The 25,259-nt window shown below is 42.6% G+C and overlaps 1 protein-coding gene across 2 annotated transcripts; it reads left to right on the top strand.

The window, feature by feature from the left end:
* Positions 1-212: 212 nt before the first annotated feature.
* On the top strand, positions 213-25,117 carry cad (carbamoyl-phosphate synthetase 2, aspartate transcarbamylase, and dihydroorotase). Of its 2 annotated transcripts, XM_089021581.1 has the most exons (45): positions 213-599; positions 1,278-1,417; positions 1,509-1,638; positions 2,096-2,238; positions 3,107-3,248; positions 3,328-3,499; positions 4,860-5,045; positions 5,126-5,235; positions 5,946-6,088; positions 7,027-7,158; positions 7,220-7,453; positions 7,970-8,191; positions 8,314-8,502; positions 8,623-8,747; positions 8,825-8,958; positions 9,359-9,471; positions 10,951-11,115; positions 11,203-11,288; positions 11,385-11,631; positions 11,931-12,029; positions 12,107-12,331; positions 12,398-12,580; positions 13,717-13,935; positions 14,032-14,199; positions 14,814-14,996; positions 16,263-16,367; positions 16,449-16,694; positions 16,770-16,851; positions 16,916-17,082; positions 17,184-17,348; positions 17,537-17,668; positions 18,154-18,355; positions 18,443-18,633; positions 18,847-18,987; positions 19,687-19,767; positions 19,834-19,975; positions 21,281-21,474; positions 21,589-21,663; positions 22,235-22,447; positions 22,572-22,697; positions 22,791-22,946; positions 23,020-23,121; positions 24,388-24,482; positions 24,614-24,716; positions 24,849-25,117. In XM_089021581.1, exons 1-44 carry the CDS (start codon positions 500-502, stop codon positions 24,711-24,713), a joined length of 6,705 nt encoding a protein of 2,234 aa, XP_088877707.1. In that variant the 5' UTR covers positions 213-499; the 3' UTR covers positions 24,714-24,716; positions 24,849-25,117. The 2 variants fall into 2 exon arrangements, 1 of the variants encoding a protein (XP_088877707.1); XR_016118422.1 differs by having other exon boundaries at positions 23,020-23,142; positions 24,614-25,117.
* Positions 25,118-25,259: the final 142 nt, after the last annotated feature.

Genomic DNA, 25,259 nt, shown 5'->3' with positions numbered 1-25,259 from the left:
GGGTTAAAAAAAAAAACATTAATTTTATTTAGGGGGGCGTGAAGGTTTAGAAAAATAATAGCAGATGATAGAAGAAGGGGCATTCAGTAAAGGAGAATCAATTGTTGCTTACTTCAAGGAGATATCCGGTGAATAAAATTGGGTAATATTTCGTATTTTGAAAATCCATACCGGAAATACTATGTCCAACTTGACTGTTCGAACGACTCGAACCGCGGGCTAAGTTCCTTCCCTCGATCGACCGCACACGTGGGACCTACTTGGCATCCTGCGGTTCCACTCGTAAACCTGGAAAGCACAAACCGAACGAAGCTCTCATCATTCCACGCCTTTTGGATCTCGTTGAACCACCATTTACTCAACCATTCACCGAAAACGACTTTGGGCGCCCCCCCCTTAATTTGAGCATCATTGTTCCGGTTGTAAGTTTCTCGTGGAAAACCGCCGGTCCGTGTCCGTGTCCACCAGCAACTAGACGCGACCGAGAAGTGGAAGCAAGATGTCCGAGAAGACCACCAAGGCCAGTCTGATCCTGGAGGACGGGACGAGGTTTACGGGCAGCATTTTCGGTGCTCATGTGTCCGTCTCTGGCGAAGTTGGTACGTGAGACGTGGCGTCGTTTGTTTTTTTCAACAAAATGAATGTTCTTTTCGCCATGTTGCCAGTGGCGAACTTATAATTTGACCCAAGTGGGTCAATTTGGGCATCATTGGCCCAAATGGGTCTGCAAAAGAACAATGTGATAGAGTTCACGATGAACATTCATTTTAAACTGATTAAAATTCACCCTGCCAGTGCAAGTTGTCAACCTATCTCGAAGTCACCTTGACAAACCTGTCTTTTTACTTGCCGGAACACGTCTCGCCTCGTTTCTGCTTTGTCAAATTTCTGTTTATTTGTTTTTTTTTTTTATTATTTATACACCGCGTGTATAAGAGCGAACGTCAACATCCGACTCATGCTTGAAATGACTGCCTCCATTTAGCCCATTGCGACACAATTTCAAAACATGATGCCAATTATGGGACACTTTAGATTGGTATATTTTGTTTCTCCTGAGAAACACAGTAGAAGCAGTCATATAGTTTTAGTCAGTACTCTTGAGACTACACATGCCATTTACGTCCTGTAGCTACTTTGACGATATGAGATACTGGAAACATTGAAATTGGCCATATTTCAATTTAAAATCCAAGTGATAGAAGCGTGTTAGAAAAGTGAATATAGTCAAAAAGTTCAACTATCATCACCCATACTTTTTAATTTCTCCCTCATAGTGTTCCAGACTGGTATGGTGGGATACCCCGAGGCCCTGACCGACCCATCATACCGTTGCCAGCTGCTAACTCTCACTTACCCGTTGGTGGGCAACTACGGCGTACCAGCGGACGAAAAGGGCGCTTTTGGCCTCAGCAAGGTTCTGGGCCACGACGCCATATTTGTGTGCAGCTAATATTTGCAATTCAGATGAGTCATGTTGTTAGTGTCTTTCCCCCTTTTTCCCACAGTGGTTTGAGTCGTCAAAGATCCACGCCGCTGCTCTCATCATCGGGGAGCTGGCAGAGTGTCCAAGTCACTGGAGCTCAGTCAAATCTTTGGACCAGTGGCTCCAGGAGCAAGGAGTTCCAGGACTCCAAGGTAGGAAAAAAGAGAGTTGGCGAGTCAATTAATCAAAGTCAGCTTTCTTGTCAAATATGCTAATATGCATGACATACAGCACAGATAAAATTAATGTCCTCTCGGACCCAGCGTGCAAGACACATATAACGTGGCTAAAATAGACATACAATTGACAACAGACAATACATGTAATTTCTGAATGTAAAGTGAGGTAGTGACATGTAAAATGAGGTAGTGTCGTATATAAAGTGACGTAATGTAGTAATGCAAAAACAAACAGCAAAAAAGGGTTGAAGTGAGGTCTTGCAGAAAAAAAATCAGAAAGAACAAAAAATAGAGTTCAGTATGATAGTACAGCGTGTAGTTCGGTGAGTGTGGCAGTGGGCAGGGGGGGCAGGGCTGGGAGGGAGTTGAGTAATCATGTTATATATAATAATAAGATTCACTTTGAGCTTGTTTTGTTGTCCCTATCAAGGCATCGACACCCGCTGCTTGACCCAAAAAATCCGTGAGAAAGGGACCATGTTAGGAAAACTCGTTTTGGAGGGGACACCAGAGGACAGCGTCCCGTTTGACAATCCCGACAAAAGGAACTTGGTCCAAGAGGTTTCAATGAAAGTAAGGCATTTACTGACCCAACATAAATCATTGTTTAAAAAAAAAATAATTCTTCTTGGAGCTAATAATCTTTGATGTTGCACTGCATTGTGGGTGATTTCTCTTTTATCTTGTAAAACATTGTATTGGGGTGATTTATCTGCTGGATATTTCTGTAGGTGTTTACAAAACAAGTAGCTTTAGTTTTGACTATGTAAATTTATCAGAAATCAGAATGAAAAAGCCTTGAATAGTCCCACAGTGGGGAAATTTGCAATCTGCAGTGGCAAAATTGAAAGGAATGGGGGGGGGGGTCAAAAAGAATAAAAAAAGTATTGCATGTACAAATAAGACTGACAAAAATGTGTCATAAAAAGAACTAGACATAGTGCAAATTAGAATCAGAAAACCTTTATTCGTCCCTGAATGGGGAATTTGCAGCCAACGGCAGCAATTTGAAAGGGGGATGGGGTCTGGGGGTGAAAGGATAAAAAACAAGATATTGTAAGCATAGTAAAATAAAAATGTAACTGTATACTGTAAATGTGCAAAACCCTTTCTTAAATAAACTGTACACAGTGCAAGTACAGTAAAGTCTCGTTATATCGATATTCTCGGGAGTCGGAAAAAATATCGATATAACCGGACTATCGATATATCCGATACTGCGGGCATGTAATTTTCTCCTTGAGTTCATAGAAATCGTATCGTAATAAGCAGTACTATCGATATAACCGATATCGATATAACGAGACTTTACTGTATCACGAAAGGCATATTGATATATGAAGCTGTATTGCATCCACCAAATGTCTAAAAAAAATACAGCATAAATACAACATAAAATTCAGTAAAAAAAAAGTTGTTCAATCATTTTTGTTTTGTCCAGGAGCCTCAGTTATTTAACCCTGGCGGTCGTCTCCGAATCACCGTGGTCGACTGCGGCATGAAATACAACCAAATCCGCTGCCTGGCCGAGCGAGGGGCCCATATCACTGTTGTACCTTGGGACCACCCGTTAGACAAAACAGGTCGGTCGACATGACATTCGCATTCCTGGCTCTTGAATTAAGCCTTTTTTTTTTGTTTTTTTTTTCCCCTCGGCTCTAGAATTTGACGGTTTGTTCATCAGCAATGGTCCCGGTGATCCGCTTCTCTGCCAGGCCACAATCGCCAACGTGCGGAAGGTGGTGAACGTGGAACACCCCAAACCGGTTTTTGGCATCTGCTTGGGACATCAGCTGCTCTCTTTGGTCATTGGGGCAAAGACCTACAAAATGAAGTCAGTAACCAATCGATAGCGCATCTGACATTGGGCCATTAGATTCTGATTAGTTGTAAAAAATGACCATTTTATTTGTCTTCACAATACATAACAGCACAATATATTCATTTATTTACAATACATATTGATTTATATGGCGCTTTAACAGCGGCTGAAGCTGGTACAAAGCATTGAACGTGGACAGCTATCATAGACAGGAAAATAAAGCAGTCACAAAGATAGTAGAAAGCAATTCCCCACTCAAAGGTGTTATATGACCCGGGCGACCTGATGTGAAATGGGCCTCATCGTAGCTCTCAGCAGCTGAGCGTCTGTGTTTTGATTAAGGAGGGGGGCAAACAAAGCCAGATGATCCGCTTCTGAAAGCGGCGGCTGTTTTATCCGGGGACGCGTCCAAGGTTACCAAATGTTCGCGGAATGACAACTCCGCAGTATGTCCTTGTGGTGTTATGTCAATATACCAGCGTCGGGCAATGTATAGCTTGCATGCTAGGTACGACTTTTTAATTATCGGGCGTATGAGTTGCATTTTCCTAAAGTTAGTTCAAATATTTGTTATTAATATTAATTATTACTCCCATTCACAAATTTACGTGGGGAGCTTTTTGTATGTCGCCCCCATTTTAAGCTCAGATAACTCCAGACCCATATAACTTGGGAATTAACCTTAAAAGACAACCGACGGCTCTGGACAAGTTGTGTCCATAATTTGTAAAATCACTTCAAATGACTTCTACTGACCGTATTTTACAAGGATTCCACCGCATATAGCGATATTTTATGTTTTAAGACTCGCGCTGAATATTCCGGATGTCTTGTTTTTGAGTTGGTGACGAGTCCGTACGTGATGTCACTGAAGGAACGCCCCTGACCGAAAAAAGGACACAATGTAGCAGTCCTTCCATCACGTCGATGCATTTTGCTGTACTTGTTTGGTCCGAAAACTTCGTGTTGCACCAAAAAGAGGCTGAAGAAGGCGACAAAGCTGCGTGTAAGGAATTAATCAGCCCTTGAAAACGACATTTTGTTGCAGATTTTGGACACTTTAAGTCATTTTTATTGGTGTTTTGCATTTGACTAAAATATCATGTGGCGTGTTTTGGGTATTTTAGATGCTATAAAACGTTTTTCTGATGTCAGTTAAGAAACAAAAAAATGGTGTCTGTTGTCCTTTAAATGTTTATGTAGTCTTAAAACTCAATATTCTGTGGGTCCTGCAATATGAGTGAAAATGACAAAAACCCTGGCACTCGAGTGGACACATTTTTGCACATGGTTTGTCAGTGAATGGGTTAATATTTTTCTATGTTGTATTGTTTTTTTTTCTTGTGAATGTACGAATCTATAAATGTGGCAGGTACGGCAACCGTGGCCACAACCAGCCTTGCATCCACAAAGGCACCGGCCGTTGCTTCATCACCAGTCAGAACCACGGCTTCGCCGTTGACCCCGACACCCTTCCGAGCGATTGGGACATCCTGTTCACAAATGCCAATGACCACACCAACGAGGGTATCGTGCACAACACGCAGCCATTTTTTAGGTACGCCACCAAAAAAAATAATCTTTTCTCTTTTCATCTCCTGCGATAGCTTTAAAAAAAAAAGTTATTTTTTGCTCTAGTGTGCAGTTCCATCCTGAGCATATGGCCGGCCCGACGGATCTAGTTGGCTTGTTTGATGTGTTCCTCGACACTGTCAGAGACTACAAGGAGGGCAATACTGACAAATCTGGTAAGCTATGTGTTCGGTTTAAATTCTTGCTTCTTTCCTGGTTCGGTGTTCAAAGAAGTTCAGTGATAAAAATATCAGTAACGACGATAGATGGTGAACAAAAAACTACTTTATTCTAGTGAGACAGAAAAAGCACACTCTCGTCTAGGTAGGAGCGAAGACATGAGCACACGGACAAAGATAGGAAACAAAGAGAGCGAGCTGCCGCTCTGACAAGTTTTTGAATGTCCACAGCAGCGATCTGTTGTCCAATCAGCTACGGACAACTCACTGTTGGGAGGGTCTTAGATTGAAGTTGGAGCCGTTGCTTCTTTGCAACGACTATTGAACTAATAAGCTTGATAATGCTATTAGACTGAAATTAAACGTGCAATAATCATAATGTGTACTAAGCTTAACATGAAATAACCTAATATGTTTACTAATGTGCATAAAACACTCTATCACTATGATTATTTTTTTGCTCTTGAGGGATGTGCTTCCAAGCTGCAAATGGATTTCCTTAGCTGCCTCAGTGTGGGTTAACTATTAAAAAAACTAAAATAAAAGGTCCTTTGGGGAAAAAAAATTGAACAGTATTTAAAATTATTAGTGATTTATTATTTCTATGGAGGGTTTTAATCAATGGAAAAAATATTTAGTTTTAAGGCCATAGTGCCAAGCCCGAGTGAGCATCCTTGCGACACGATTCTCAATTTCCTTTTCCACAGTGAAACAGCGTTTGATGGACCATCTCACCTATTCGGCTTCCTCCAAGCTCGAAGAGATTTACAGACCAGTGAAAGTCCTCATTTTGGGCTCCGGGGGACTTTCTATCGGCCAGGCTGGCGAGTTTGACTACTCGGGCTCTCAGGTCGGTATTACCTAGTGGCGGGCCGTGCAGGTCACTCCGAGGCCTTCGGTAGGGCTACTTACCCCACTCCCCGGCTGTGAGTGTGGTGTGATTTACTATATGTCCACTAGAGGATGTCGTTAGCCAGGAAATAACATGTGACTTGAAGAAACCTTAGAAATACTCTAATGAAACTGTTCTAATTTTACTATGAACATGTGGATTCATGATAACCTCATAAAATTGCAATATTATTTTCTATTTTTGCTGGCTTCTGAGCTGTCCAACCTTAATGATGTCCATCTATTCTTGAACAGTCCGTTTTGAAGATGGCTTTGACAGTATATCTGCAACCAAATCCATTTCTTCTCCTCCTTCAGCCATTTTTGGATGACACAATCGCTATTAAATCAACACAAAAATGCTTACTACAGATACAGTGTGCTAGCTCTGGACAGTATGCGCTTATCCTTGAGAGCTAGCCAATCATAATTTGCGAAAACTCTGATGTTGCCAGTGCCTTCCAGCAGGCATTGGGTTGCCAATTTCGAACTCTGATTGGTTAAAACAACAGTTTCATCTACACTTATTTTATGGCCTTCAGAACTGATTGTGAAGGTGTCCAGGTAGATTTCTGACCCTGGTAACAAATGATGGCCAAAATGTGATTGGTTAAATGCTTAAATACGAAAACACACAAAAGACAAATTGGAATTATTTAATAAGAATTCATGGACAAAATATAATTCACATTAGTCTGTGATTCAGATATTTTTTTAGGCCAGTAGAGCAGGCCTTGCAGACCCTGACGGCCCAGCCCTGGTATTACAGCACCGAATTGAAACTGTGCTTTGGGTGTTTTTCAAAGTGATAATACTTGACTTACCACTTTTTGGTCTTTGGGGTTTCGTCTCATATCTTTTCAACTCTAAAATGTTCCTTTCTTTGATTGTTTTCAGGCTATTAAGGCTCTGAAAGAGGAAAACATCCAGACGGTGTTGATCAACCCCAATATTGCCACCGTACAGACCTCCAAGGGACTAGCAGACAAAGTGTACTTCCTACCCATTACACCGGAATATGTCACTCAGGTACGTCAACTCCCGAGGTGAAGCCTTTGTTTTGACACTGACCGCCATATTCATCCCAAAGGTGATTAAAAACGAGCGACCAGACGGCGTCCTGCTGACATTCGGCGGGCAGACTGCTCTCAACTGTGGCGTGGAGCTCACCAAGCTCGGGGTGTTGGAGAAGTACAACGTGAAGGTGCTGGGCACGCCGGTAGCCTCCATCGAGATGACCGAGGACAGAAAGATTTTTGTGGAGAAAATGGAGGAGATCAACGAGCACGTGGCGCCCAGCGAGGCGGCACTTTCCGTCGAGCAGGTAAGCAAGCGGCTGTCAGAACAAAGGCTCGAACACAGGAAGATTGTCTTTTACTGCCGGTAGGGGACGTAGCCATTTATGACCGACGCCCAACTTCTGCAGACCTCCACCAAGCTATTTATTGAGAGTATCTGCAAATTTAAGTGATACATTAGTAAACATAGTCTTCTTGATTTGAATACCACGTCCCAAGCACCAACACTGTAAAACAACAGAACATATACATTTTAATGGATTGTCCTTTCCATGAACTGATAGATTTGTAACCTGGATAATGACCTCTTCCTGTGAAGGTGTTTACAAAGTCCTACATTAGTCCAAGGCCTCCCAACATGAAGATGACAGTTTAACAGGCTGTGTCTGTTCACCTCAGATTGACCCCAGATTTTTCTGTGCTTCCATTGTGGTCCTTGTGTTCGGCGGCATAAAACCGCTATTCTTTCTATTCTCTATGAGCGGCATTGCCTGAATTTGGGAATGGTTGACTTCTGACTCAATGTGCTCTTCTCTTCTCAGGCAGTAGCCGCTGCAGAGCGCCTGGGATATCCTGTGCTGGTGCGCTCAGCCTTCGCCCTGGGAGGCCTGGGCTCGGGTTTCGCCAATAGCCGCGAGGAGCTTACCACCTTGGTCACGTCGGCCTTCGCCCACACCTCGCAGGTGCTGGTGGATAAGTCGTTGAAGGGCTGGAAGGAGATTGAGTATGAGGTGGTGCGAGATGCCTACGACAACTGCATCACTGTAAGTTTCAAGTTGATGACTTGCTGGTGTTTCATTCTATGCACCAAAATAAAAGCTCGTGTTGGCAATCCCAAACTATTTTCACATTTTAATCCCAAAACTCATCATTTTGTGCTTTTCAGGTATGTAATATGGAGAACATTGACCCCCTAGGCATCCACACCGGGGAGTCTATCGTGGTGGCACCTAGTCAAACGCTCAACAACCATGAGTATAATATGCTTCGGAACACCGCTATCAAGGTCATCCGCCATCTTGGCATCGTGGGAGAGTGTAATATTCAGTATGCGCTTAATCCTGAATCGGACCAGGTAAAAGTCTCAACGTTGTTAGTCTTCCTGTAACTTTTGGATGCAAAAAAACAAAAGATACCAATTATATAACATGAGGGATGAACAAGTACCATCTGCATTATTTTGAACCACTTTCAGTACTACATCATCGAGGTGAACGCCCGGCTATCGCGCAGCTCCGCCTTGGCCAGCAAGGCGACAGGTTACCCTCTTGCATACGTAGCAGCAAAACTCGGCCTGGGCATCCCGCTTCCGCAACTCAAGTACGACGGGAAAAACGACGTTTGTGTGTCTCACGGAAGGCCTGTTTTCACCTATCTGGTTTCCACCTCGCTTCCAGGAATTCCGTCACTAACTCAACCACGGCTAATTTTGAGCCCAGTTTGGATTATTGTGTGGTGAAGGTGCCTCGCTGGGATCTGAGCAAGTTCCTGCGGGTCTCTACCAAGATTGGAAGCTCCATGAAGAGCGTCGGTAGGAGACTGCATTATTAATTAGGACATATTACGACAGTAATAATAAAAATAATAATAATACATTTCATTTATAAGCACCTTTCAAAACTCTCAAGGTCACTTTCCAGTCACAGGATCAAGTTTTTCTGTGGGTGAGCAGCGGCAAACACATGCACCAGCGTTCGCTCAACCCCAAAGTCACTCAAATAGAAAGAAAGCTAGCTAGCTAATGGATAGCAAATAAATAGCTAATAGCCAGATTACCAACAGCTAGCCAGCTAGACAGTTTACAGCCAGTCAGCTAGACAGATAATAGCTAGCGAGCTAATGGATAGCAAATAAATAGCGAATAGATCGCGAGATAGCCAGCTAGCTAATGGATAGCTAATACATAGCTAATAGATAACTTTATTATCCAGGTGAGGTGATGGCGATAGGTCGCAGCTTCGAGGAGGCTTTCCAAAAGGCTCTGAGGATGGTGGATGAAAACTGCGTCGGGTTTGACCACACCATCAAGCCAGTGTCTGAACAGGTGAGCCACTCATTAGCGCCACATCGTCACGGGGATGAGGAAGGGATTAGCGCATATCTCTACATGATCCGCGCCACATATGACGTATTTCTGTTAAAATAGCGAAATAAACTAATTTAGTTAAAACAACAATTGAAAATTGTTCATTTTCCATCTGAGGTTTTAATTTTTGTCGTCTGTCATCTTGCCTTACCGATATCGAGCCAAAATCACCTTGAATTTGTTACAAAAATCCATTTACCCATGATGCATTGCAGTCCTACATCGAACATGGCGGAGTTTTGTAATATGGAGCTTCAGAACAGGAGTAAAACTCTAAAATACATTAAGAACAGGCAGCAAACATATTCTCATTTTTTTTTTCAAGAAAATCGAATACGTCTGCAGAGCATAGTGACAGTTAATTGCAGCAAATTGCTGTTAATGATTCAAATTCTGTGGTTAATGGGAAGATTACAGAGCTGTTGCAGCACATTGCAAATCTTCAAAGCGAAAAAAAAAGTTTAAATTGACACTAGTAAGAAATACAGTAAAGTCTCGTTATATCGATATTCTCGGGAGTCGGAAAAAATATCGATATAACCGGACTATCGATATATCCCATCCTGCGGCATGTAAATGTTCTCCTTGCGTTCATAGAAATAGTATCGTAATAAGCAGTACTATCGATTTAACCAATATCGATATAACGAGACTTTACTGTATTGTGCTTAGTCTCTTCTCTTTGTTTTCTCTGTAATACGTTCAAATATCAAAATAGCACAGGATTGACGTGTGGTAACGAAAGAAAATGGATTTTTATTTTATTTTATGTATGAATAAATTCTTTGACTTGAATTAAAATTGTGGATATATTAGAAAAATAGATTTGACTCAAATAATGATTTTTCATTTGCAATTTAGAAATATGCTCCATTGAATGTATTTTCGTTTATTTCAATCAATTTTGTATACGTTGGCAATCTCCCGTATTTATTCGAGTATAACGCGCACCCCTAATTTTCAATTAAAAATCTGTATGTTTCTCTTTTTCTCGGCTCAGACGAAGCATTTTATTTATATTTATTGATATAATTGTGCAAAACAGCAATGCTTAACTCGCGTTTCAGTGTAGGCGAAGCGAGGAAAGGAAATGAAGCGAAGCTAAAGAAATGGCAATCATCAATCGGAAAAAAAAGGAATGTGTGTCATCCGGGTCTTTCCGAGAATCGAAACTGAAGGGCCAGAATAACCATGGAAATGCTGCCCCCTCCTGGAAGGGATAAAGCATTAAATATATATGATAATTTTTTTTCCCAGGCCTCGTTTATAACGCGTACCCAAACTTTGAGTCATTTTTTTAGGTAGAACATTTTGCACATTATACTCGAAAAAATATGGTCGTTAAAATTTTCTAATTTGGCCCCTTTATCAGACACAAGAGGGTCAACTGGCCCCTCTTTTTTAATTCTTTAATTTACTTCCAATCAATGCTCACAGGAACTCCAGATGCCAACCGACAAGCGAATCTTTGTTCTGGCCGCCGCCTTCCGCGCCGGCTACACGGTGGACCAACTGTACAAACTGACCAAAATCGACCGCTGGTTCTTGCACAAGATGAAGACCATTACCGACCACGAGCGACTCCTGGAGATGTACAACCAGGTGAGAGCGATGGTGAACTAAAAATGTGAGTTTTTTTGTTTTTGTTTATTTTTTTTTTAATATACTTCCACGGAGTTTGCTGTGCAGGACGAGAGCCTAATGCCGCCTGAGGTGATGCGCAAGGCCAAGCAGCTCGGCTTCTCGGACAAGCAGATCGCACTGGCTGTCCAGAGGTGGGGACACCATCAAACCTCCATTACTGGTGTTCATGGTTCAATTTTGTTGCTGATATGAAGAAAAAAAAAACAATTAAAAATCTGTCATCTCAGCACCGAATTGGCAGTGAGGAAGCTACGCCACGATTGGTCCATCCTACCCGTGGTCAAGCAGATTGACACCGTGGCGGCGGAGTGGCCAGCCTTCACCAACTACTTGTATCTCACCTACAACGCCACCCAGAACGACCTGAGCTTCAACGACCTTCACGTCATGGTGATCGGATCGGGCGTCTACCGCATCGGCAGCAGCGTGGAATTCGATTGGTGCGCCGTGTGCTGCATCGCGGAACTCCGGAAGGTGCGTCGCCACCACTTGTATGATCCGTCTTGGCTGTTTCGCTTGATTCCTTGATTGGATTGGATGTAGCTTTATTCGTCTCGCAGTGGATAAATGTACATTTCACAGCAGCAAAGTTAGGAAAGGAAAGAAAGAAGTAGAAAAACAATATACATGAGCTGCTGGAAAGGCAGTCACTCTTGTGGTGCCATCTTGAAGTAAAAAAAAAACTAATAATATGACTATACAAAGACACAGAGAGTCATTCATTCTTCAGCACTTGCTGTACCCTCTTTGTGACATGGACTCTCTTCTCGCAGATGGGCTACAAAACCATCATGGTGAACTACAACCCCGAGACGGTCAGCACGGACTACGATATGTGCGACCGCCTCTACTTTGACGAAATCTCCTTTGAGGTGCCTTTTTGTTGGATTCCGTAAACAATGCGTCGGCAAGCGCTCAAGAAAAATTTACCGTAGCGTGTTCCTCTCAGGTCGTGATGGATATCTACGAGATGGAGAACCCAGAAGGCGTGATCCTGTCCATGGGAGGGCAACTGCCCAACAACATCGCCATGTCGCTACACCGCCAGCAGTGCCGCATCCTGGGAACCTCGCCCGAGTTCATCGATTCGGCGGAGAACAGGTTCAAGTTCTCCAGAATGTTGGACACCATCGGCATCAGCCAGCCGCAGTGGAAAGAGCTTTCTGATACTGAGGTAACGTGGCTACTTTTCACTTTCAACGTGCAATTTCAACACTAATGTCTTCCATGTCCCCCACAGTCCGCGATAAGTTTTTGCGAGACGGTGGAATACCCGTGCTTGGTACGACCGTCCTATGTGCTGAGCGGCGCTGCCATGAACGTGGCGTACAGCGACACTGACCTGGAGAAATACTTGACCAACGCCGTGGCTGTTTCCAAGGAGCATCCCGTCGTCATCTCCAAGTTCATCCAGGAGGCCAAGGTGAGGCCAACAATCAGGTTCTCTGTCAGCCAGCCGCCATTAGCTTTTTTTAAATGCATTTATTTATTTGTTTGTTTGTTCATTCATTCATTAGTCTGTCATGTATGTATGTATGCATGCATGTATTTATATTCACTGTGGTAGCCATTTAAACTAATTCACTGCCATTCTCAAATTTATTTGGGAATTGAAAATACGGCGTAGAGCACCATTTCCAAATTATTATTATTATTATTTTAATTGCCGATCAAGCGCTGGTCAGACCTCTGGCAATGTCTTTTCCACTTCCACGAGGGCAAAGCATTTCCCATCTTTCCATGCTTTGTTATAGCTTCAGCTGTGATACAGAATCCAATATTCTGCCGCTGCTCACTCGCAGAAAAAATATCCTGTGACTGGAAATAATAATACAGTAAAGTCTCGTTATATCGATATTCAAGGGAGTCCGAAAAAATATCGATATAACCGGGACTATCGATATATCCGACCCTGTTTGCATGTAATTTTCTCCGTGCGTGCATAGAAATAGTATCGATATAACCGGGACTATCGATATATCCGATATCGATATAACGAGACTTTACTGTAATACATTTGATTTCTAAGCGCCTTTCCAAACTCTCAAGGTCACTTTACAGTCATAGGATCCGTTTTTCTGTGGGTGAGCAGCGGTAGCCGCACGCGCCAGCGTTCACTCAACCCGGAAGGAACTCAAATAGATAGAAAGCTAGCTAATATATATCTAGCCAGTGTCCTTGAGAGTTTTGAAAGGCGCTTATAAATGAAATGTATTATTATTATGATGATGATTATTATTATTATTGCATTGTATTTTGAACAGCTTCCCCATTTCAAGCTCAGATAACTACAGACCCATATGATTTAGGAATTAACTTTTTTTTTTCTGATGAAAGAAAAGAGAGCCTAAGGTTTCTAACGCTGGATTGGATGTTTATGTAGTCCTAAAAATCAATGTTCTGTAGGTCCTGCAATTTGAGTGAAATTGACAAAAACCCTGGCACTCGAGTGGACACATTTTTTGCACATGCGAATGAGTTAATTTATAAAATATACATTTATTGTTCATGTTGTTAGTCATGTCGTGGTTGTTTTGTAAATCTTTCTGACCCCAACAGGAAATAGATGTGGACGCGGTGGCGTGCGACGGCGTGGTCATCGCCTTCGCCGTGTCGGAGCACGTGGAGAACGCCGGCGTTCATTCCGGCGATGCCACGCTGGTGACGCCCCCTCAGGACCTCAACCAGAAGACCATCGAGAGGATCAAAATGATCGTCCACGCCATCGGGCAAGAACTGCAAGTCACGGGACCCTTCAATCTGCAACTCATTGCGAAGGTGAGGAGATATCTGAAGGCCCGCCTACAAATATTGTCTTCAATATTTTCTTTAAATGAGATCATTAACCATGATAGGATGTCTTTGTGGTGCCAGGATGACCAACTAAAGGTGATCGAGTGCAACGTTCGCGTCTCGCGCTCTTTCCCCTTCGTGTCCAAGACGCTGGGCGTGGATCTCGTCGCCTTGGCGACGCAGGTCATCATGGGCGAGGAGGTGGAGCCTGTGGGACTGATGAGAGGAAAGGGTATTGTGGGGGTCAAGGTAAGCTGTTAGTCACACATACTCCCACCTGCGTTGTTGTTGTTTTGTTCTGTTTTTTATAATAATGATAATAATAATACAATTAATCTCAAAGCGCCTTTCAAAACTCTCAAGGTCACTTTCATAATAATAATAATAATAATAATATAATAATAATAATAATACATTTCATTTGTAAGCGCCTGTCAAAACTCTCAAGGTCACTTTACAGTCACAGGATAAGTTTTTCTGCAGTCGAGTAGCGGCGGAAGCACGCGCCAGCGTTCACTCAACCCGGAAGTAACTCAAATAGATAGAAAGCTAGCTAATAGATAGCTAAAAAATAGCGAGCTAGATAACCAGATAGCCATATAGCTACCTAGATAGCTAGCTAGGTAGCTATCTGGATAGCTAGACAAATAAAAAAGAAGTGAAGAGAGGAAATATATTACTTGCTAATGCTAGTACTACTTTGAGCCAACAAATTGAATGATAAAGACGGACAAAAGAACTAGCTACCTAGCTAATAGATGGCTAATAGGAATGTCTCAATTCTCGATCAATTTGCGACCAAAAAAACAACAATTTCGGGTTTTTATCCCTGTTGACATCATGCAATGGTTTGTTCCCATCAGGTTCCCCAGTTTTCCTTTTCCCGTCTGGCGGGAGCGGACGTGGTGCTCGGCGTGGAGATGGCCAGCACTGGAGAGGTGGCGTGCTTTGGTGAAAACCGCTACGAGGCTTACCTCAAAGCAATGCTCTCCACCGGCTTTAAGATTCCCAAGAAGAACATTTTGCTCTCCATTGGCAGCTACAAGGTAAAAGACCCTTTCGATACCATAATGTGAAATTTTGACTTTTGGAATACATTTTTATGCTGAATCATTTCATTGGCTTCAAAGGAAGGCATATCAAGAAGTGCATAAATATTTTTTTTGTTTACCATATTTATCATATTGATCCTAAATAAAATCTCATCCCACATTTCTATTAGTTTTATAGATAAAACCATAGCTTATACATCAGAATACAAACATAAGAAACCGTTTTTTTATGGATATTTCGTAACAAACAAAGGATATAAAACCGAGCAAAGTCATTTGGACGCCTGGAGTATTTCTGACGCAATCTTATGTTGACAGCCGAAAAATGGCACGTGTCGCTAGATATCGGAAGAATCGGGTGCAAACAAATTAGGGAAGAAACTTACTCTCCTTTATTTTCTACGAGTAAAAATTGATGGCGGGACTCATTTGTACCGTCAGTATTTATTTTAAAAAAAAGTACCAATGTATTTTCTGGGATATAAGGCGAATGACATTTAAATACCTTTTCCATACATAAGGTGCACCGCATTATATATAAGGGGCACCCTCACTGAATGACCTTTTAAAACGTTTTCCATACATAGCTATTAGTGGCTAGCTATCAATGTATGTTTCAATGTATAGTTCTATCTGCTATTTTATTATGTATCATTTTACTTATGGTTTCATTGTTATGTGCTTTGTTTTATTGTTTTTATTGTAAAGTGTCCTTGGGTGTTTTGAAAGGCGCTTGAAATGTATTATTTATTTATTTATCTAGCGAGCTATCTGTTTTGGCTATCTATTACCTATCCACTAGCTGGCTGGCTAGCTTTCTATCTGTGTGTTTAGTAGTGACATTCAATGTATTAGCTAACTAACTATCGAGCTAGCTAGCTGTTATTTATAGAGCTTTCTAGGTGGCTAGCTATCTAGCTAGCTATCTGTTGGCTATCTATTAGTTCTCTACTAGCTGGCTAGCTAACTTTCTATCCTGATATGTGAAGTAAAATTGAGCCACAACAGGTCTCGCAATGACTGTCGGCAGCCATTTTCCCTGTAGAAGTAGTGCGTAACACCCTCTACTGTAACGCGTTATAATGCGGCGTGCCTTATACTGACAGGCTCAAATCCCTCAACCTCGACTTTGCGATTTCCCATCCGTATTGAATGCAGCACCCTCCAACCTTTTGACTGTCTAATTGCGATTTCCCATCCCTATTGAATGCAGCACCCTCCAATCTTTTGACTGTCTAATTTTGTTGCTGCTGTTTCTAGAACAAGAGCGAGCTTCTGCCCACTGTCCAGGCTCTGGAGATGATGGGTTATGACCTTTACGCCAGTCTAGGTACCGCTGATTTCTACACGGAACACGGCGTCAAGGTCAGTCAAACCCACCAAAACGTTTCCGAATAGAATTACCTGTCCGCTTTTTCCAATTCGGCGGTCAATTTTCATTGCTAGGTGACGGCCGTGGACTGGCCCTTCGAGGAAGACGACAGCGATTGTCCCAATAAGGAGAAGCAGCGTAGTATCATGAACTACCTGGAGGAGAACCATTTTGACCTGGTGGTGAACCTCTCCATGAGGAACAGCGGGGGTCGCCGCCTCTCTTCCTTCGTCACCAAGGGTTACCGCACACGCCGCATGGCCATTGACTACTCGGTGCCGCTCATTATTGACATCAAATGCACCAAACTCTTTGTTCAGGTATGGATTTTATCACAGCGTGAGATATCTGGTTGTTTCTTTTCTTTCGAGTTATGAGGAAATGGTTCTTTACAGGCTCTCCGTCAGATTGGCCGAAGTCCACCGGTGAAGACTCACATCGACAGTATGACATCGCAGACGCTGGTTCGCCTGCCAGGTGAGTCCCGAGGACAATGGAGAATTTCAGTTTCGTCATTTCCACCTTTTTTCTTGTCTCCCAGGCCTCATTGACGTCCACGTCCATTTGCGGGATCCCGGCGCCACCTACAAAGAGGATTTCTCCTCAGGCACGGCAGCCGCCCTTGCAGGAGGCTTGACCATGGTGTGCGCCATGCCCAACACCTCGCCGTCCATCACCGACGCCACCACGTTGGCCCTCATACAGAAGGTACAACTGATTTTATAAAAAAACCAGACCCACTATGACGGATTATTCCTATCATCCACAGTAACCTGGTCTGTGATTTACTCTCGTTTCTGCCGTCTCAGCTCGCGAAAGCAGGCTGCCGCTGCGACTACGCCTTATATTTGGGCGCCGCCTCGGACAACGCCGCCGTCCTGCCGTCGCTTGCCAGTCAAGCCGCTGGCCTGAAGATGTACTTGAACGATACTTACTCCACCCTCAAAATGGACAACGTCTCACTCTGGATGGAGGTTCGCTTCCATCAATTGACCTGCTTGCATTCATTTTACTGTCATTTGTTATTTTAAAAATATGTATAACAGCATATTACATCATCATATTAAAAAAAAGGGGGGGAGATTATATGGTCTTTCAAAATCATCTGTTGTCCATACTGATATCCGAGATGTCACCATTTGCTATTCTGTTCTCCTGGTAGCATTTTGAGAAGTGGCCCAAGCATCTTCCCATCGTTGCCCATGCTGAGAGGCAGACGGTGGCCGCCATTTTGATGGTAGCTCAGCTCTATCAGCGACCGGTGCACATCTGCCACGTGGCCAAGAAGGAGGAGGTAAAAGGCTGATATTTCGATTGGGCAAAGAACCAGGAGAATTTATAGGCTTAGTCACGCAGATGTAATACCAGAGTGAATGGGGCAATCAGGGCCAGTCATATAACATAATCATACAGGACAAAAAAAGTTATTAGATTAGCTTCAGGGAATAGTCCTCTGCTCCCCCGAACCATAGAGCATGGACCTATCAAAACGGAGGTCCGGCACTGCCACTTCTGGACATTTGGGATATATATATATATATATATATATATAGGGCCAGAGCTACCGGCACAATTTTAGTTTTCTGACGAAGCTTTTCGGATGACGAGTGAAACGTCCGACAACTTCAAAGAAGTACATATGACAGCTGAAGAAACCTTTTCATCGCAGGAGAACTTTAGTAAAGGCAAAAAAAATCTTCCGAAGTGAGCAACTAAAATTGATCTTCTATTTCTTTCTTTTTTTTTTTTTTTTTTTTTTTTTCACCCCTTGACTTTCAGATCTCGATCATCCGGGCCGCCAAGCAAAGGGGCATCCAGGTGACGTGCGAGGTGGCGCCGCATCACCTCTTCCTTTGCGACAACAACGTGTCGGAAATCGGTGATGGGCGAGCGCAAGTGAGACCCTCACTGGGTTCCAAGGAGGACATGGACGCTCTGTGGGAGAACCTGGATATTATCGACTGCTTCGCCACAGACCACGGTCAGGAACGGCCTTGCGATAACACATCAGAATTAGCATAAGTGTGAAGATTATCTCTCCTTTTTATTTCTTTGTTTTTGTTTTCAGCTCCTCACTCTGTCGAAGAGAAAAACAGCGAGCATCCACCTCCTGGTTACCCCGGTTTGGAGACGATGCTGCCGCTTTTGCTCACCGCTGTCAGCGACGGGCGGCTGACTTTGGACGACATCATCCGCCGTCTCCACGACAACCCGCGCCGCATCTTTAATCTGCCCGTGCAGGAAAACACTTATGTAGAGGTGACCCACACACAACGGCTTTATTTTTTTGCTGTTATTGTTATTTATCTTTGGACTGTTTTAAAGCATTAGAGCGCTGATTTATTTGTTTTTAAGAGTTGATAAAACTTCACATTTATATGATAACAAATAGTTAAAAACGATCATGAAATAGTCCTAAAACACGATGAATATAGATTTTGTTTTCTTATTTGTTGTTCTTTTACCAACCAGGTGGATTTAGAGCAGGAGTGGGTGATTCCACAGGCCATGCAGTTCACCAAATCCAAGTGGACGCCGTTCCAAGGTATGAAGGTGAAGGGGAAAGTTCGCCGCGTGGTCCTGCGAGGCGAGGTAGCCTACATTGATGGACAGGTAAAAATCTATGTTTCATTTTTCCATCTCGGTGCTTCTCGCATCAATGTTTCCGAACCCCGAGGGATGCACAAAATCTGTAGTTTGCGGCTCTACAAAATTATGAAATCATTCGCTGCCATTCCCAAATTTGTTTGGGTTTGCTTTTCTTGCACGGGGTGCCGATAGAGCGCTGGTCAGACCTCTGGCAATGTTTTCCCCTTCCACGAGGGGGCAGCACTTGTTTTTGTCCATGTTAGTGCTTTGTTACAGCTTCAGCTGTTGTTAAAGCGCTATATTAATATGTATCTATTGTATTGTATTTTGGACAGCCGTCCCCATTTCAAGATCAGATAACTCCAGACCCCAATAACGTATTTTCCGGTGTATAAGGCGCACCAGAGTATCAGGCACACCCCCAATGAATAATGTATTTTCAAACTGTTTCCATATATAAGGCGCAGGGTCATCTTTTGAAGAAAATTAAGGCTTTTGGGTACACCGGAAAATACAATAATTAGGCATTAATTATTTTTTGTGATGAAAGAAGACAGTGTAAGATTTCTAACGTTGTAATGAATGTTTATATAGTCCTAAAACTCAATATTCTGTGGTTCCTGGAATTCAAGTGACAATGATAAAAACCCTGGCACTGCAGTGGACATATTTTTGCACATCGTCTGGCAGTGAATGACTTAATCAAAAATAAATATTTGTCAGGTGTTAGTGCCCCCTGGTTACGGTGAAGACGTCAAGACCTGGCCAGTAGCTGCGACGGTCATTTCCCCGGAAAGTCCAATGGTAAGGAGTAAAAATGTAGTCCGTAGTGTTTGTAAAGTGTTGTGAGCTTTCGTTTGCCTCCATTAGACCCCCGAAAAACCTCGCCCGACCCCTCCTCGCGACGGTCTGGTCCGAACTCGAGCCGCCAGCCCCCGACGTTCAGCCGGAGAGAGTCGCTACCTGCTGCCCGCTCGTGTCCATCGCTCTTCTGACCCTGGAATGCCGCCAGGTAGGATTTTTAAACTTAATCTAATTGTAATTTTAATTCTTCCCATGTATCTTTTTCCAGTTGAAATTTTAATATATGATATATATGAATAAACTATTTTGAAGTACATTTTATCCTCATAATACAAAATGAAACATGATAATAATAATAATGATAATAATAATAATACTACAGTAAAGTCTCGTTATATCGATATTCTCGGGAGTCGGAAAAAATATCGATATAACCGGACTATCGATATATCCGATCCTGCGGCATGTAAATTTTCTCCTTGCGTTCATAGAAATCGTATCATAATAAGCAGTACTATCGATATAACGAGACTCTACTGTAATAATAATGCATTTCATTTATAAGCGCCTTTCAAAACTATCATGGTCACTTTACAGTCACAGGATCAGTTTTTCTGTGGGTGAGTAGCGGCAGCCACATGCGCCAGCGTTCACTCAACCCGGAATAACTCAAATAGAAAGTTAGCTAGCTAGCTAATAGATAACTAATCGATAGCTAGCTAATATAATAAACGACACTACCTCACTTTACATTCAGAAATTACATGTATTGTCTGTTGTCAATTGTATGTCTTTTTAGCCACATTATAAGTGCCTTGCATGCCTTGTACGCTGGGTCCGAGAGGACATTAATTTCATCTGTGCTGTATGTCATGCATATTAGCATATTTGACAATAAAGCTGACTTTGACTTTGAATATATAGCAAATAGCTAATACAAAACAATTAGCGCATTTTATTACAGTAAAGTCTCGTTATATCGATATTCAAGGGAGTCCGAAAAAATATCGATATAACCGGGACTATCGATATATCCGACCCTGTTTGCATGTAATTTTCTCCGTGCGTGCATAGAAATAGTATCGATATAACCGGGACTATCGATATATCCGATATCGATATAACGAGACTTTACTGTATACCACTGATCACTTTAGCTCTGCTTTACACCTTCTACATTTGTTTCAGTTGTTCCTGAGATACCGCTTACATGAAAGGATTAGATTAGATTACCTTTTATGATTGTGTTTTTCATGATGATACTAGTGCAGCGTGTTCTGCCGGAGAAAAAAATCATTGTATGTTCTACATACTTGGCCAATAAAGATGATTCTAAAAACACCGTAGATAGCCCAACATCAACTTTTGACACACGTGGCTCAGCAACACTAACAAACAGGATGCAACACTACCCAAAAACATTTATATTTTTATACAATTGAGATAAACAGCGACATTTTTAATGTATACAACAACATTGATGCTTGTCATAACAAATCACATAAATCTACAGAGTTGCTCATACCGACACCCTCGGGCGTGGCCGAAACCTACAGCTACCCTCCTCCGCTGTCCAGGCTGCTGTCCCCCCAACCCGGCCCGGGCCAGACCCCCACCGGCCAGCCGCCCCACGCCCACATGTCCCCTCTGCTTCAGCCCTTAGTAGGCCAGCACGTCCTGTCCGTCAGACAGTTCAGCAAAGAGCAGGTAGTCAAATTTGACATGTCGGCACTTTGATGGTAAATGTAAGTTAAGAATGATATGGCGCAATGTTTATTGTCCTTTAAAATAATAATGCGCAATGTTTGTCGTCCATTTCAGATGTCTCACCTGTTCAACGTTGCGCACATGTTACGTTTGATGGTTCAGAAGGAACGTAGTCTGGATATACTCAAGGTAGGATCAGCAAACGCACCCTCCACGATGAAATACTTCATATTTGCACCCCGTCAAGCTAAATACATTGGCAGTGGTTGGTTTTCCACATATTTAATAAAAAAGTGAGGAATATATTCATCTTACCTATCATGTTCACATGTTAAAATACCTAGCAAAAATGTTTTCTAAATTTGACACGGCAAAAAAGCCAATTTCACGACTGTAATTAAATAAATAGTTAAATATAGATATGTAGCTAGCTAGCGCTACAAAAGATAGCTAAAAAGATCTTTAGCTAGCTATCTATTAGCCATCTAGCTCTCTGGCTAGCTATATAGCTATCTAGCTCGCTGGCTATTGGCTATCTATTAGCTAGCTGGCTAGCTTTCTATCTATTTGAGTTACTTCCGTGTTGAGTGAACAGTGGCGCGTGTGGCTGCCGCTGCTCACCCATAGAAAAAAAATATCCTGTGACTGTAAAGTGACCTTGAGTTTTGCAAGGCACTTAGAAATGAAATGTATTATTATTATTATTATTATGATGATGATTATTAAAAGTGTGCTTATTAGTTGACGGTTTGTCATCAAGGGTAAAGTGATGGCGTCCATGTTCTACGAGGTGAGCACCCGCACCAGCTGCTCTTTCACGGCGGCCATGCAGCGTCTGGGCGGCTCGGTGATCCACTTTTGCGAGTCCACCTCGTCCACGCGGAAAGGCGAGTCCCTGGCTGACTCGGTGCAAACGATGAGCTGCTACGCCGACGTTGTCGTACTCAGACACCCGACGCCCGGCGCTGTCGAGGTAGATCGATGTCAATTAGATTTGATTGACAGTTGAAAATCACATTATCCGGCGGACATCTTTTTATTCAACCTTTAAACCGCTTCCAATTTCAATGCGGTCGTCTTGGCGCGACGTCATTCAGAACGTGTCCCGCCATAGCCGCAAGCCAGTGATCAACGCGGGCGACGGCGTGGGCGAGCACCCCACCCAGGCTCTTCTGGACGTCTTCACCATCCGGGAAGAGCTGGGCACAGTCAACGGCATGACGGTGAGGGTCTCCTCTACCCACCCTCCCCGGAGTTCCTGTCATCCAAAAGGAAGTGGGTGCATGATTCACGTTTGCGTTTGACACCGAAACCAGATCACCATGGTGGGCGATCTGAAACACGGCCGCACTGTCCACTCGCTGGCCAGGCTGCTGACCCAGTATCGCATCACGCTGCGCTACGTGGCGCCCAAGAACCTCCACATGCCCGCCGAGATCATCGATTATGTGGCCTTGAAGGGAATCAAACAGGTTGGTTAGCATTTCAATTTGCCCGAGCGTCATGAGAACGGACCACTCGACGGGACGATGGTGTCGCTCACAGGAGGAATTTGAGAGCATCGAAGAAGCTCTGCCCGAGACGGACGTCCTCTACATGACCAGGATTCAGAAGGAGCGGTTTGCATCCGAAGAGGAGTACAAGGCCGTAAGACAACACTTTTAAAGTGTAATTCAATTGTTGTTTTTATTGTTTTGTTAATTATAATTATCTGGACACAGTAACATGGTCAAGAATCAAATTTATATGGTTTAACTGATTCACTGACAGATGGTGTGCAAAATGTGCCCACTCCAGTGCCAGGGTTTTCGTCATTGTTACTTGAATTCCTGGACCCACAGAATATTGAGTTTTAGGACTAGATAAACATTCAAGGACAACCGACGTCACTTTTTTGTTTTTTAACTGACATCAGAAAAACGTTTTATAGCATCTAAAATACCCAGAACACACAGGATGATATTTTTATTCACATGCCAAACACCAATAAAAATGACTTAAAGTGTCCAAAATCTGCAAAAGAATTGAGCTGCGAATTGGGCATTTTCAGAAAGTCCCGCCCCCAGTTCCTGATGTCACGCCAAGACGTCTTGCATTGCTAGTGAATCAAAACAATGGCTTCAGATTCGGAGAAGATGCTTTCTTGTTACACATCCAGTTATGAATATGATTCATATAGTTCTGAAGAGGAAAGCATACACGTTTGCAATCGATTAAAGAATTATATGTGCCATTTTGAGGCAACATTGGGGGAAAATCTCTCACCCAAAAAAAAGAGGCACAAAATAGCGACCTCCAGTGGCCACCTCCCCTTCCACAGGCTGATAAATTCTTTATATGGAGCTTGGACGCCCTCTTCTGGCCCTCTGGCGGCTTTTGGGTGCAACACGAGGTCCCCAGACCAAACAAGTACAGCAAAATACATTGACGTGAAGGAAGGACCGCTACCATGCGTCTTTTTTACGGTCATGGGGCGGTCCTTTAGTGACGTCACGTACGGACTCGTCACCAACTCAAAAACAAGACTTCCTGAATAATCAGCGCGAGTTTTAAAACGGAAAATATAGCTATATGCAGTGGAATCTTTGTAAATGCTTCTGTAGTTATCTGAGCTTGAATTTTGGGCAGCTGTACAAAATACAATGCATACATATTGATTGATATAGAGCTGCTGTAACAAAGCACTAACATGGACAAAAGGAAAATGCTGCCCCCTTGTGAAAGGGGGAAGAAAAAAAAACATTGCCAGAGGTCTGACCAGCGCTTTATCGGCACCCCCGCAAGAAAAAACAAAACCCAAACAAATTCGGGAATGGGAATGAATAAGTTAATAAGCACTTCTTAGAAAGAAGCTATCTGTTTAAGTATATTCTTTCATATATTTTTATATATGTTTATCTGTTACTATGACAGTGTTTCGGACAATTCATCCTCAGCCCTCACATCATGACCGCGGCCAAGAAGAAGATGGTGGTCATGCATCCGATGCCCCGAGTCAACGAAATCAGGTAAGAACGATTGAATATTTCAAACTCATCATATTACATGGGGCAATCACATTAGGTCTCTAATCATTTTTAAAATTCAGTATTCTATCGATGCAACCCAAAAACAAGCTTTTCTTTTGTGGTCATTTCAGCGCCGAAGTGGACACTGACCCAAGGGCCGCCTACTTTCGCCAAGCCGAGAACGGCATGTACATCCGAATGGCCTTGCTGGCCACCGTACTTGGACGATAGACAGTAAATACTTATTATATTATATACTTATTATATATTATAAATTATTATTATTATTATTATTATTATTATTATTATTATTATTATTATTATTGTTTGTAACATGGACAAACGTAACCCTACTCTTCTTCACAGTCATTCCTGCCGTCAGTTTGGGAACAATGTTTGTCTTTTTAAAGGGACCCCTCTGCCAGGGAAAATGCTGCTTTAATCAATAACACTTTACTGCTGGAGTTGGACCATTCAATCTTTAAATGGCATTTTTAGATAATTTGCTGTCATTTATATGTATCATTGTTACAGACCAGAGCCAAATACAAATGTATTCTTATCGGGGATATGCTACTGCAGTGTTGGAGATGCTTTTTTTATCATGCAAAATAAATGAAATTATAGTAATCCTATCACAATGTATATTGTTGTTGAATCTGACACTTACCTATACTGTATGTTGTTAGGTGATTTGTCCTTGCAGCTTGGTGATTATAATAAATTAGTCATCTTAACGCGAAATGATAGAAACGTTTTGGGACTGTTTTTTTTTAT

This window comes from Hippocampus bargibanti, linkage group LG19 (genome assembly GCF_051943395.1).
Source record: "Hippocampus bargibanti isolate YZ-2025 linkage group LG19, ASM5194339v1, whole genome shotgun sequence".
Lineage (NCBI taxonomy): Eukaryota > Metazoa > Chordata > Actinopteri > Syngnathiformes > Syngnathidae > Hippocampus > Hippocampus bargibanti.
Note: the sequence above shows the minus strand (reverse complement) of the source record. Positions and strands in the feature narration are given on the sequence as shown.

Coding starts and splice junctions, on each gene's coding strand:
- cad (XM_089021581.1), top strand. CDS start 500: ATGTCCGAGAAGACCACCAAGGCCAGTCTGATCCTGGAGGACGGGACG. Junction 12,332..12,397: donor AAGAGCTTTCTGATACTGAG/GTAACGTGGCTA, acceptor TGTCCCCCACAG/TCCGCGATAAGTTTTTGCGA. Junction 17,349..17,536: donor ACGTCTCACTCTGGATGGAG/GTTCGCTTCCAT, acceptor TTCTCCTGGTAG/CATTTTGAGAAGTGGCCCAA.